The 15,046-nt window shown below is 44.2% G+C and overlaps 1 protein-coding gene across 3 annotated transcripts in view; it reads right to left on the bottom strand.

Annotated features, from left to right (window-relative positions):
- The window catches only part of RNF130 (ring finger protein 130), an 87,936-nt gene extending 73,570 nt beyond the window's left edge, over positions 1-14,366 (bottom strand). For all 3 annotated transcript variants that reach the window (XM_045527717.1, XM_045527718.1, XM_045527719.1), the window contains exon 1: positions 13,706-14,366. In XM_045527717.1, coding sequence (XP_045383673.1) covers positions 13,706-14,156 — 451 coding nt within the window. In that variant the 5' untranslated portion in view covers positions 14,157-14,366. The remainder of the gene's footprint in view (positions 1-13,705) is intronic.
- Positions 14,367-15,046: the final 680 nt, after the last annotated feature.

The raw sequence follows: 15,046 nt of genomic DNA, 5'->3' as shown, positions 1-15,046 counted from the left end.
ACCTATAAAGTTAAGAAACAGGCATAATCTATGGTGTTCAAAGTGAGGATAGTATTTCCTTTGGGGAGAGAAGGGGAGGGAGGCAGGATGGGGACACAAGGGGACTCTGGAGCTGGTAGTGCTCTATTCCTTGATCAGGCTCATGGTAATATCAGTGTGCTCACTCTGCTAATCCATCAAGCTGTGGACTTTGTGTATTTTCCGGTGCATGCTACAGCTAGTAAAAATGTTTGTTAATTTTAAAAAATCTGGTCGTCTCATTCCCCAGGTTAAAACCCTTCAATAGTATTCCGACACACGCTGTATCATGGATGAATCTAAGGACATTATTCTAATTGAAATAAGCCAGTCACCAATGGACAAATATTGTATGATCCCACCTGTACGAGGTAACTATAGTCAAATTCGGAGAGACAGAAAGTGGAAGGGTGGCTGCCAGGGGCTTTGGGAAGAGGGGGAATGGAGACTTGTTTAATGGGTGTGGTGGACTTTCAGTTTTGCAGGATGAAGAGAGTCCTGGAGATTGGTTGCACGACAGTGTGAATGTACTCAACACCACTGAACTGTATGTACACTTAAAAATGGTTAAGATGGTAAATTCCATATTACATGTATTTTACTGCAATTAAAAATTAAAAAAAAAAAAACCTGCCTTCTAAGAGTTTTCCATTCCTCTTAGTATAATGTCTGAAACTCCAACATGGCCTAGAAAGAACCAATGGATCCTTTCAGCCCTACTGTACACCACTCTCCCCCTCACCCTCTCTCTCCAGTTCTTCAGGCACATCAAGTTTTTTGTACCTTTTGGCCTTCATATATGTTCCCTTGGCCTGGAATGCCTTCCTTTCTGTCCCTCTTAATATTTGCTCATGCTTCAGTCTCAGTTCAAACATCATTTCTTCAGGGAAGCCTTGACCATCCTAGCCTGGGTCACTTACCCCACTGATGCCCTCAGCATCCTGATGCTTTCCCCAAGAACTATTATTAAGTAATTGCTTGTGTTATTATTTGTTTAATGTCTGCTTCCCCCACTAGACAGTATACAGGTGCTGACTCACCTAACCTCCCCCAGCAGAAAGCATGTAGGAACTTCTTGTCCTGCCCAGCACACAGCAGGTGCTCAATAATTATTTGATGAATGAGTACTTGAAGAAATACTGGCCCACATGAATTAGGATTTCTGATCCAGATGGGTTAGTCTAGTGACAAATGAGAAACTGCATCACTGACAGTGACCTTTGGGGAGTCACAGAAAAGGAAATGTTAGAAAACTAACCTGTTTAAGTCACACGTCAACATTTACAAAAGAGCGAAGGTGAACTATGCCAACAAGGGAGCCACTGGGATACAGCTACTCCTTAGCCACATTTCAGAAATGATTATTCAAGGAATACTTTGCGGACACTGTGAAGAGAAAGCTGTAATGACCGGGTGCTAGCACAGGTCTGCTATGTGTGGTAGGCAAACTAACGGCTCCCTCAAAGATGTCCAAGCCTAAGTACTGGGACCTGTGACCATGTGAGGTGACACAGCAAATGGGAATTAAGGTTGTAGATGAAAGTAAGGTGGCTAACAGGCTGATCTTACGATGGAGTGTATCCTGCACTACATGGGGGGGCCCAATGTTGCCACAAGGGTCTTTTAAATGTGGACAAGAGAAGCGTAAGGTTGAAAAGACAGATCTGAAGATGAAGGGGCCACGGGCCAGGGAACGCAGGCAGCTTCCATAAGCTGAAAAAGGCCAGGAAACGGAGCCTCCCTTAGAGCCTCCAGGAGCAATGCAGTCTTGCCAACACCTTAATTTTGGCCCAGTGAAACTCATTTTGGACTTCTGACCTCCAGAATTGTAAAAAAATCAAATCTGTGTTGTTTTAAGCCACCTAGTTTGTGGTCATTTGTGGCAATAGGAAACTAACACACTATGGCTAAGCCATGAAAGATTCTTTTCCTTTCCTGTCCTGGCTCCTGGCCTAGCCAAGAAGGAACAGAGAATCTTTTTGTTTTCTCCACCAAAGCATTTGATTAGGTCCCTTATGATATCATAAGACAAAGAAATGCATGCTAAATGCCAAGTCAATAAAGTGAATTAGAAAACTCTGTGAAATGCCCACCTCCCAAGAGTGCTGATTAAGAGAATAACATCAGTCATCCTAGGTTTTTAGCAGCACACTATAAGGGTCTGTTAATTCACTCTTCAGTACTTTTATCAATAACTCAGAGCAGGGGTTCTTAATTTTGGGTCCTTGGACCACTTGGGGCTTCAAGAGGCAACTGAACCTCCTAAGCCTTATTAAAATTTTGTGCATACCTATAAAAATATGTATTTTCTGCAGAAAGGTCCATAGCTTTCAAAGTCTTAAAGGGGATCTTTAACCCCAGAAGGTTAAGAACCACTAACTGAGATAAAGCTACACAAAGTATGCTCACGACATTCACCAGTGACACAAGGTGTTAGAAAGAGTAAAGACTGTGGATGACAAATCGGGATTCAAAAAATATCCTGAAAGGCTGAATGAACATGCTGAATCTAGCAAAGATAAAATTACACAGCTTAGGAACAGCCTCTATGAAAAAGACTCTGACGATTTAATCAACAGGAAGCTCAGTATGAGTCAGTGATTAGGAAGACCAAAATAACTCATATGACTTTAGGTATATGTCCAGAGAGACGGATAAAAGCAGTTCCACTCTGTTCTGTATCGGCGAAATGAAACCTGCAATACTGTATTCACTTTTGGGTTTCCTTTTATATTAGTTCCCTGTGGCTGCCATAACAAATTATCACAAACTTGGTGGCTTCAAACAACACAATCTTTCTTATTGTCTCACAGTTCTGGAGGCCAGAAGTCCAAAAACCAAGGTGTTGGCAGGATTGGTTGCTTCTGGTTCGAGGGACATGTGAAGCCTCTCCCCCAGCTTCTGGCAGTTGCTGGCAATCCTTGGGGCTCCCTGGTTACGGCATAATAATTCTAATCTCTGTCTACCTCCTTCTCCCCATGACCTTCTTCTCTGTGTCTCTCTACATCTTTTCCTCTTCTTATAAGGACACTAGTCATTGGATTTAGGGCCCACTCGAAACTTGTATGATCTCATCTTGATCCTTAACTAATTACATCTGCAAAGATTCTATTTCTAAATAAGGTCACATTCTGAGGTTGTAGGTGGTCATGAATTTTTGTGGGACACCATTCAACCCTCCCTATTTTAGTCCGTTCAGGCTGCTATAACAAAGTATCTTAGACTGGGTAACGTATAAACAACATAAATTGATTTCTCACAGTTCTAAAGGCTGAGAGGTCCAAGATCAAGGCACCAGCAGACTCAGTGTCTGGGGGGGTCCACTTCCTCGTTCACAGATGCCGCTTCTCACTGCGTCCTCACGTGGGGGAAAAGGGCAAACACACTCCTTCCCTTCAGCCTCTTTTATAAGGGCACTAATCCCATTCATCAGGGCTCTGCCCTCATGACCTAACACTCTCCTAAAGGCCCCACCTCTTCATACTATCCCACTAGTGATTAAGTTCCAACATATGAATTTGGTGGGGACACCAACATTCAGGCCACAGCAACCCAAGACACCCTTTAAGTGGGATATTAATAGACAAATGCATTCTGAGGTTTAAGATACCATTTTACTAACAATGGTCAAAAGAAATAGGGATATGAAGCCTAAAGGTTACAGGACTTGAGTCAGACAAGGAAATTAATGACGGTCTTAAATACCTGAACCAATTTTGTTTTTCAGATGAAAAACACTAACATTCAGTTTTCCAGAGATGAATGTGGTGGATTCCTGTTGCTGCATTTGTTCAAGCTTAAGCTGTACAATCATTTGATAGGAATGCTGAAGCCTCAGATGAGAGGCTAAACTTGTTGATCACTGATGACCCTTAAGTTCTGAGATTCTATAACTCCTCTCCCATGTCTCTGTCCCTTTAACTGACCATTATACATAACAAAGAACTTTTGTAAATCTCCACTAATACTGCAAACACTGTGTAGGGGAGAAGGGGGTGGAGGTGGGTGAGATGCTAGCCAGAAGATACATACTGTAAAGAAAACTTAGAAGCCCAAGAACTGAAAGAATGTTAGACGGTTTCCAGTGAGCAAGGGTGAGATGGCTGGAGGGAGGGAGAGGGACGCTGGAGCTAGATCAAGCAGTGAGCACCCAGAGAGCACGGAGAAGGGCTGCAATGTCCATTTTCAGGGTGACAGGAAGCCACTGACGGGGTTTCAGCAAGGAGTGACAGGACCAGGTGAACCTTAAGATCATTTTGGCTGCTCTAAGGAGAAAAGATTGACAGAAGTTATGAGAAAAAGCAGAGACCAAGAATGAGTAGGAAAGGAGAGCTGCCTGGAAAAGGCGGCAGCTGTGAAAATGGCAAGCAGGAGACAGACAGTGGCAAAGGCAAGTTGTAGAGGGTGGGTTAGATGTGAAATGTGAAAAAAAGCAGCAAGGATGACTCCCAAATCTGTTTAAATAACAAGCGATGTCACTTCCTAAGATGGAAAAGATTGGGGAGCAGTTGTACAGATTGGGAGGTGAAAAAAAGAGTCACAGCTCCATTCGGGGCCTATCGATTTAGAGATGTCCTTGAGACATTTAAGTAAAGACAGCAGGCAGACGAATGTATGAATCTAGAGCTCAGCGGAGATGTCTAGGCCAAAAATAAAGGTACAGGAAGAGGTAATAGGAGGCACATGGAGAGAAAATATATTCTCATCTCAGTGGGTTGTCTTATTTCTTTACAAGAAAACATTTTCCAATTATTGGACATTGTTAAGTGCCCACTGGTTTTGTTTAAAATGTATGATCTCAAACCTCAGTCAGCTGGGTTCTAGAATTTTGTTCTAGCAACATTCAGCCGCTTAGTTACAGGAAGCAAGGAGGTGAATGGTGCGTGGCTCATCCCGGATGGAAATTTTGTATTTACAAAATACAGAGTTTCTGCAGAGTCCTAAGTTCCACAGCACGTCACTGGAGTCAGAGAAGAGCTCAGATGTTGGAAAATAAGGAGCTTCTTCCAAAGAGAAAAAAAATTAGCAGATTCACTTGTAGTGAACAAAGGGGAAAGAGTGGGAATCTTACTGTATGCTTCTAGAAAAACAGCAAACTCATCCAATGACTACAAGGAAGTGCACCTGCCCCATCCATCCCACCTGTCCCTAGTCCCCAGAGGCAACCATTTTCAACTGGGTTTAGTTCCTCTGGTGGCCTGTCCCCACAGTTCTAAACTGGCTTATAGCCATCATTTCTTGGTTTGTTGACTCTGGACATCATCTGTGGATACCTGATGTCAAAAATCAGGATTCTGCTCACTTACTCTTTTCCATGTCCCCTTTCTCCTGATTTTATTATTTCATTATTTTCCTCTGTGGTTAAACCTTTCTGGTTTGTGCAACTACGGACTATCCCTTGAATCCCCCCACCCTATGAGATGAATATACTGGCTCCCTCACCTGGCCCTAACATCTCTTCTTTCTCTTCCATTCCTCCACCTTTTCCATCTATGTTTGTATATTCTCAAGGTTTCTGCTCGGTACCTAGAATTAAGCCTTCTGCACTTTAACTACAGATTAATTCTAAACCAGGAAAACCAACAAAACCAGTAGAAGCATTAACATCATAAGCATATAAATACTATTCACAAAAAAGCCAAGTCCTGCACTAGGATTCCATTTCCCTTTCTAGGATTCACAAACTGCGTGCTTCCTATTTGGACCAAGTAGTCCTGGTCCAGAGTTCCTCTTTCCTTACCAGGGAAAAAAATCATGCCTTTTTCAACATATCCCTAGTATCTTCCAGTTCCCTACTTATCCTAAGCAATGCTTGGGATTCAGTCCTTTTTTCTTGAAGCTAGCAAATTAAAAAATAAAAAGTCAACCTTCAGAGACTTACTTGTTCTTGGTAACCTGTTCAGAAAACACAACTCTCCCATGCCTTTTCTTTCATGAAGATTTTTTTCTCTTTTGTGGTGAAAATTAACTATTTTTTTTCAAATAGAGAAATGTCTTTCATGATCTAATCAATATAACATAACCATTTTTATTTTAGCATATTACTTTGCGTCCTTGTCCACTGTAAGTAAATTTAATGCAGTCATAGTCACTGCCACTGTGTTCTACTTCTGTGGCACATGCACAGCTTTCACAGTGATCCCCTTTCATGGCTGTGTAACAGACCACTGGGTGGATGCGTCATCATTTACTAAACCCACTTGGGAAGCAGTATAGACAAGTGGTGCAAGTGTGGGCACTAACGTCAAACAGACCTGCAGCAAGGCCCAGCTCTGTTGAGTCCCCAAGGCCACAGAGCCAGTGACTTACCTCACTCTCTTTAATTCACCCAACACTAATCACTCACTCAGCACCACCCTATGTCCCAGGTGCCACATTAATCCCTGAATATGCAAGAGTGAACACAAGAGACAGGATCCCCACTCTCGGAAACAAAGAAGATATATAATTTCCAATCATGTTAAGTGCCATAAGCAAAAAAGGCACTAATGAGAGTCTGGAGTGCTGTGAATTGCCCATCCAGAAAGGGAGGATTAAGAGTGCCACCAGGGCTGCCATGAGGAGTAAATGTGATCCACGGAAAAGACCGAGCACCATCCTCAGCACACAGTGCACACCCAATACATGTCAGCTACGTTACTACCTGGGGTAAACTGAGAGCACAGCAGGAATTCTCATCCTCTTGTTATACTCTTTCATCTTCATTTTTCTGTGAATATAAATCCCACACCTAGCTGAGTTCACTGCTAGAAGAAGTCTGATGTGTCTTTTTTATATCCATTTCTGCCCTCATATTCATGTTTTCCTTACCTCTGTGAACATACTATTATTCATAATAGCTGTTTCAACATCCTCATCTGCAATTCTGTCATTTATGTAATTTCTGGGCCTTTTTATGGTTAAGGGTCATATTTTCCTGCTTCTTTGCATGTCTGGTAATTTCTGATTGGATGCTGGTTTTGAATTTTATGTTTTTAGGAGCTGGATTTTGATGTATTCCTTTAAATACTGTTGGGCTTTGTTCTGGGATCAGCAGATTAGAGTCAGTAGGATCTTCTTATGGTTTGCTTTTAAGCTTTGTTAGGAGAATCCCAGGGCTAATTTGGCATCAGTCCGTGCCCTGTGCATTAGGAGGTCTTTCTACTCTGAGGAGCAAGAGTATTAACTATTCTAGCCTTGTGTGAACTCCAAGAATTGTTCCACCTGCCAGTTTCTGGCAGTTCTCCCCCAGCCTCTGGCAGTTTCTTCATGAAATCTATAGATTCATGCTAAACCAAACCCTCAAGGGGACCCCTCTGTAGCAATCCAGAGCTGGCTTTCCTGTGCAACTCCCATCTTCCCAGTGTCCTGTCTTGGACACTTACGCCACCTCAGCCTCTGAACTCTGTCTGTTGAACTCAGGAAGACCACCAGACTCTACTTTGGGGTTCCTCCTTCCTGCACTGCAGCCTGGAAACCCTCTCCAGGTAATAAGCTGGGCCAATGATAGGGCTCCTTGTTTATTTCCCTCTTCTCAGGGATCATTATCCTGTGCTGCTTATTAATTGATTTCTAAAACTGCTATTTCATAAATAACTTAGGTTTTCAAGTAAATTAAGGTGGGAATGTAACCCAGTGCTGTTACTCTATTATGAGTGGAAGCAGAAGTTCCCAAATTTGAGTTCAAATTCCACATTTTCAATGAAACCTTTCTAGACAAGTTCAAATAATTTTTTTTGTTCCTCTGGTCTCTGTGTCATTTACAATTTAGCACAAAAACCAGAGGCCCGGCCGGCGCAGTGGCTCACGCCTGTAATCCTAGCCCTCTGGGAGGCCGAGGTGGGCGGATCGTTTGAGCTCAGGAGTTCGAGACCAGCCTGAGCAAGAGCGAGACCCTGTCTCTACTAAAAATAGAAAGAAATTATACGGACAGCTAAAAATATATATAGAAAAATTAGCCAGGCATGGTGGCGCATGCCTGTAGTCCCAGCTACTTGGGAGGCTGAGGCAGGAGGATCGCTTGAGCCCAGGAGTCTGAGGTTGCTGTGAGCTAGGCTGACGCCACAGCACTCTAGCCCGGGCAACAAAATGAGACTCTGTCTCAAAAAAAAAAAACCAGAGGCCCCATAGTATCCTCTGTCCATTGTTGCCCTCATCCCCTCTATGTCTTGACTGCCATCAGTTTCAGTAGCAGACCAAGTCCCGCAAGATTAAAAGCAATTGCACGCTCCAGTGGCTTGCTAGTGTCAGGCACAGTCTAGATGTTTGGCTGAAACAAAGATGACATTACACCTAACTTTCAGGAGCTCACAGTTTGGGATAACTTAGGAATCAAATCCTCAATAGGAGAATCTTTAAAGGGAAGCTATAAATGAACGCTTAGAACAAAGATCATCAAACTTTTTCCTAAAGAGCCAGAGAGTAAATATTTTATTTAGGCTTGCAGGCCACGGAGGCTCTTGTTACAACCAGTCAATCACTGCTGTGGCACAAAGGCAGCTGCACACAACATGTAAACAAGTGGGCATAGCTGTGTTCCACAAAAATTGTTTACGATAACAAGTTGCTGGCCACCAGGCTATGGTTTGCAGACCCCTGCTTTAGAACTAAATCCATCTGTAAGCTGAAAACAGCCTGTACCGGCTTTTACAGTAGCATGTCCTAGCTGTGCTACCGAGACAAAAGTGATCTCGACAATAAGACAACCAAGTTCTCTCAGGCAGGAATTATACATAATACCTTGTGTTCGGCACACAACACAGGATTTGCACAACACAAGCACAGAGTATGTGCTTATTAAGTACCTTTTTATTTATTTGAAGTGTGAAGCTGCAGGATTCCTTTTGTTTTATTCATAATTGCCACTAACAGTGAAGAAAACTACACTAATACGGTTTATGAAAAGCCACGAATGCCTAGTACTTGAAACAGGTAAGGCTGACAAAACAAACGTCAGTGTTCTTGAAAAACTTAATAGTTTCATTTTGTCAATAAACCAAGATTACTATACTTAAAAGAACTACTCCTGAAGACTATCCATTCATCCCACTGATGTGGACATGGCTGGATTTCCTCTTTTGAGAATTATGTAAAGAAAGAGTTCAGAAGCATACAAACAATAAGTTTCTTTCTTTATACTTTCTTTCTTTTTTAAACAAAACTGTCAATACCTCGTTTAGGCAGGCACGTTATTCAACACAACTGTCTCTGAATAACTTTTGATTATGGTCAAAATTCAAATCTATTGAGAAAAGACAAAGATTTGATATATTGCAGATATTTTTAATTGTTCAAAAAGATAATCTCACAAAACCAATGCTAACGATGTTTAAATTAATGTTTTCATTGCTGCATATGATGTCCATATATATGTACACACACACTCTCCCAGTGTGACAGGTTTGAAAAGAACACCACTCTCTTTAACGGGTATATTCTGGCAGATTTGTTTAAAAAGATTTGTCTTGGTATATAGGTGGAGGGCTCTTAGAAGCTATTTAGTCTAACCTTTCAAATGAAGGGTTTCCCTTTTACAGCATTCAAAATGATGCTTCCTCTGTAGTTTGTTCATCTCTTAAAACTCGTATGCAGAACTAAACACAAACTAAAGGTGTGTCTGGCCCATGTGAAGTGGGACTGCTGATGCCCTAGATCCAGATGCCCAAATGCAGCACGAGATTGGACAGGGCAAGGTCAGGGAGAGCAAACAGGCTTTGCTGGTGACATGCAGCAAAGCCTCATGTCCCCTCAAGACAGGTGATTTTTCTTTTAACTCAAATTCAGGACTATATATTCATTCCCATTAACTTTTTTTCTTAGCTCTAGCCCATCATCCTACACGTTGAGATCTCTGGAATCCTGACTGTGTCATCAAATGTATCAGTTAAATATACCATATCTTTATCAAAATCACTGGCACAGCAATCAAAGACCTTCACAATATAAAGAACAGCAGGAGGAAAAACTGGGACAGTAAGTGTACATAACACTTACGAGAGGCTCTGCCCTAAGAGAAACACAGAAATGGGCTGGCAGCAGGATAAGGATTTGGTAGGGAGGCTGAGTGTCTTTTTAAAAATATTCTAATATTTATATGCTAATGGCAACCATCCAAAAGTGAACGAAAAACAGTATGTAAAAACATCATCAAAGCTGCGAAGTTCAATATAATTTTGTATGCCTCTCCTTTTCTTCTTCCCTGGTTATTTAATTTAGGTCAGAATTCAGTTTTTAGAGTCTCCAGCTCTTTCTGAATTCTCCTTCTGAATATTCAGAGTCCCTGCTCCCAGGATCACACATGTACTTTTCCTGTGAATATTTTCAAATCTCTATGTCTAACAGCCCCGGCCTCTGCCCTTATGAATTCTAACATTATGACCCCTTTCACCCAAACTCCTGTTTCACATCAATCTCCTTCACTGTTTATGAGAAGTTCTAAAACCAATTCAGGTTCATTAAAGGAACCATTAAAGGGTTCATTTAATAGGATCACTTTCTTAAAACATAAAAATCTAAGATTCATTTTTTAAAAATTTTTATTGCATCCCTACAGTCAGCAAGTTAGCTAAAAGGTTTATCATTGGGTAAAATTGTTCTCTAAGGCTGTAACACCCAATCCTGAAAATTTCTATGCAAAGCAAAGAGTGGTGGATACCAAATTCTTCCCACCAGCACATCTGCATAATCACATCATCAACACAGAGCTTTCTCCTCTCCCAACCCCCACTCTGGGCTCAAACAAAAAGTTAGTGTGCATACACATAAAGCACATTTACCATGTCTGCTCCACAGACTTACTATATGAATAAGTAGTAAGAAAGCAACTGTGATCTACACATAAATACAAGACATACTCCTTTAAAACTCCATTTCTAAAAATGAATTATCACTTAAAATATGAAATTTGTTAGCCCCAAACAAATGTATCTCAACTCATCAATGCATTCTACTTAATGACAAACATATTTTCAGAGTATAACACTTGTTTATGAAGTACTTCATAAAGTATACTATATAAAGTGTAACACTTTTCAAAATGTACTTTTAAAATATCAAAGTGCCTAAGAGAAAAAATTGCCAATTTGCCCCTTTAAAGGTGTAGGACAAATAAATCTTATTGAGTAATTCATACACACCTGATAGTAGCAGCACTGCAAAACAGAAAAGTTTCTAACTTCACAGAGCAAGATTTAAAATGAGCCATTATTTTAAAGCTCCACGAAAACTTTAAAGTTCTTTTGTCTTTATGTTCATTTCTACCAAACACCTAGCCTCGAGATGAATTTTCATGAATTTCACATTATTGACGACGGCTGTTTTTGAGCCAGGAATCTGCCTCATAACTTTCCTGTTTGTGTAATTTGAACATCACTTTGCTTAGTGGTCAACACACATTAAATCCTCAATAAACATGTCAAGAATTCAACTTAAAATTATAAGAGCATAAAGGTCATAAGGAATGCAATATTTTTTCTAAAAGTAAAAAAGTTTGAAACTCACTAAATCAAGACAACATAAAATACCCAAATATTGTTATAATTTTAAATCATTATTTTAAACATGAATAATTTTAACAGATTTCTACCACCATTCCGCTTTTAAAAAACATTCCTAAGTTTCTACTGCAAAAACACAACTTGTTGGATTTCACATAAACTCATAGGTTTAGAAACAATTTACAGGCAGACTAACTTATAAAGCCCCCCATGAGAATGTAAGCTTTAGAAAGACAGAGATTATGTTTTCTCATGGCTGTTGCCCCTCCTCCTTCCACAGTTCCTTGACTGGTGCTGACATTAGGATTTCAAGTAGTATTTGCTGGACTGAAAGATCACATGTGTGAAGAAAATTTGTTCGTTTTGTTGCAGTGTCTAAAACCTTACCAATTTAGAGATTCCTTTAGGTTAACAAATCTGTTCTTTCCAGAATTAAGAAACCGTTTAAATCTCTGAACAACCTTAAGAGTCAAGTACTTCATCATTCCATTTTACAGATGAGGGAACTGAGACTAAGTGGCAGAATTACTTTTCCAGTGTCACACAACAGGCATACAGCACAGGTCTGACTCATAACCTTTAATCCTATGACGCTCTTCCCCAGTGAGAGGGGAGTTAAGACTAGCCTTCATCCACGCATCAGTGCACATTAGCTATTCTAGTTCCCAAGACCCTTCTACTGAAACACCTAAAAGGCGCTTGCTCAAAGATGGGGCTTTTGTCTGGGGTGACAGGTAAGCAACAAGTAATTTAAGCACATGGAACACTTTGGAGGCAAGAATCTAAAGTTAGGGCCATGGATTTGTGGTGCTTGAGGGAACCAAGCCTCAAAGACAAACCACAGATTTCAAAACACTGTACAGGGCCAGCTCTTGCTCCAGAACAGCTTGCCTCTCTTCCTCTTTCTACCCTTCCACGTGACTCCACGGTTCCCCCCCACCAGAAAACAGGCTACCATTGTTAGTGACATGGTGTGGAGACATTATGCATCCCAACCACAGTGACTGGCACAGAGCAGGCACGCAAATATTTACTGAATGAACCCAAGACAAAAGTTGTTTCTGTGGCCAAGCTGGGATCCTAACTGCCATTTTTAACAAAGTAGAGATGACACATGCACCTTAAGCACCTGACTATTGGTGTAAAAAATGTATTTTTAAAAGCCCAGTCTAAGTTGGAGACAGGCTACAGTAAAAGCCTCCTGTAATTCTTTTTCCCAGCCAGACTACCTCAAAGAAGAAACAGCTCAGTACTTTAGCACACAAATACAGATCTCAGAGGAGCATGATATGTTAATATTTTAGAGTATAAAAACAAACACCATTACCTTATTTAGGTTGCCTAGTTTAGGTCATCCTAACATGAATAGCAGTTAAAAAAAAAGAAAAGTCCTCCCTCGGCATTCTCAGAGAATGGGGGTGGAAAAGATAGCATTTCCCAAAATTCGAAGTGCCCAAAACCCAACAAATCACATTACACGACGTGGAAAACCTTTCCTTTAAAATGTGACCAGCAATTTAAACATACATTTTACACAAAATAATTAACTGAACAGAGCCCAGGTGTATAAAAAAACATGACGTTAAGGCAAACGGCTTCAAAGACAATTCTTGAAAATTTTACCTATTTCCTTCTTGGTCGGCAACCGTGACCTGAAGACTTCGCTACTACTTCCAACTAGCATCAGATTCTTCACGATGTGAAATTTTCAGGCGTCAAACTACAATTAAACTACGGGGGCAGAACAAGAGCCAAAAGCAACAGGGAGATGCTGTTCTCCCCCCTCCCTCCGACCATTGCAAACACGACACGCTGTTACTTTAGAAAGCGGCCTCGGCACTGGAGATGCAGCGCAGCGTTAGGTCCGGGATTTCGGGAACAAACCTGCCGATTCCCAAACGCAGGCTGCGTCTCATCCACCACGGACTAGTTCTGCGCTCTCGCACCACCTCCTTTGTCTAAGCGGGCCCCGCAAACTCGCAGTTCTATGCCCTCTGGTAAACAAGCTACTTACGCCGAGAAGAGAACGTTCCAAGTCTTTTAAAAGACCGGGGAAACCCAACGGCGCTCGGAGCCTCCTGCAGCCGAGAGCAGGCCGGGTTCCGCTCGACGGAACCTCGACCCCGCAGGGCCGTCGGCCGAGCGGCGCGCGGTCCCGGGCAGGGGCAGGCCCCGCCGCGCCCCGGCCGCCCTCCCCGCGGCCCCGCACTCACCTCCGTGGAGGGGCAGCGGCGCCAGCACCTGGCCGCGCACCTCGGCCTTGGGCGAGTCGAGCCCGTAGCGCCCGCGGTCGATGCGGAACGTGAGCGGGGCGCCGCGGCCGGGCTCCTGCACCGTCACGTTGATGAGCGCCGTGTAGTACTCCTGGCTCGCGTTGTCCGCCCGCGCCGGCCACAGGCCGCAGGTCAGCAGCGTGACCGCGGCGAGCCGGGCCAGGCCCGCCCGCGCCGCGCCGCTCATCGTCCCTCCGGCAGCCGCCGCTGCCGCTCGCGGACCGGGCTCCGGGGCCGGCGCCGAGAGGCGGGGCGGGCGCGGCCGGGGCTGCGGCGGGGGCGCGCGCGCGCGGCCTGCACGGGCCCAAGCACGAGCACGGCTCTCCTCGGCGCCGCGGGCCAGCCGCCCGCCGCGCTCACATCCGCCGCCCGCCCGCGGAGACGCGCCCATCGGCCCCTCGCCGGGGACGGCGGTTCAGGCCGCACGCAGTCGCCTCCTCAGGCTCCCGTGAGGACTGAGGGGGCGGGCCCTCTCCATCCCCCCGGGTCGGGCCCTCCAAGGGGCTGGGGGAGCCTCGCAAGGACGCGGCGCCGGTGCAGTAGCGGCTCAGGGACGACGCGCCCCAAGCAGCGCCACAGGCGCACGGCCCGCTCGCTTCGCCGCCGCCCCGCCCCCCTCCTCGACCCTCCCCCGCCCCTCCCCCTCCTCCACCCCCCCCGCCGCCGGCCCAACGGCAGCGCGCAGGCCCGAGCGGCAGCGCCGCCCCGCGCATGCGTGCGAGGCTCGCTCTCGCCCGCCCGCACGAGGGGCGGAGGGGGCAGCTCGCCCGCGGGGCCCGCGCTCCGGCCTGTTTGCCTGTCGTGGGTGACAGCCACAGGGCCTGCGGCCCGGGAGCTCTCCAAGGGCGTGTGGGAATGTTTGAGAACACAAAACAAAGGGAGAAACAGTTAAAACTTTAAAATAAACATTTAAAATTAAATGTGTAAGAGATTTAACATTCAAACGGTCAACTGCAAGTCACACAATTGACATCTTGGATGGGGGATGTCTCTGTAGTGAGAGCGTGGGGGCTCACTAGACCCGGAACTGCAGGGAGACGTCAGTGGTCGGGAGTGACCTCTGTAGACTAGATGAAAACCGCCAGGGGCCCTGGCCCAGAAGATTGCGGTGCGCTCTGCTCCTCGCCTCACGCTCACTCTCACACACACACCCCATGTCGGTGAAAGCGATGCATCGTTCCAAAGCAAAAACGTAGGGGTAGAATGGGCCTCTCTTCAAGTGTGGCTGATTTCAGGAACTCGCAGCATCATGTCACCATGTGGGGAGGTGGGGGAGGAAGG

The sequence above is a fragment of the Lemur catta genome, chromosome 16 (assembly GCF_020740605.2).
Source record: "Lemur catta isolate mLemCat1 chromosome 16, mLemCat1.pri, whole genome shotgun sequence".
Taxonomy (NCBI): domain Eukaryota; kingdom Metazoa; phylum Chordata; class Mammalia; order Primates; family Lemuridae; genus Lemur; species Lemur catta.
Note: the sequence above shows the minus strand (reverse complement) of the source record. Positions and strands in the feature narration are given on the sequence as shown.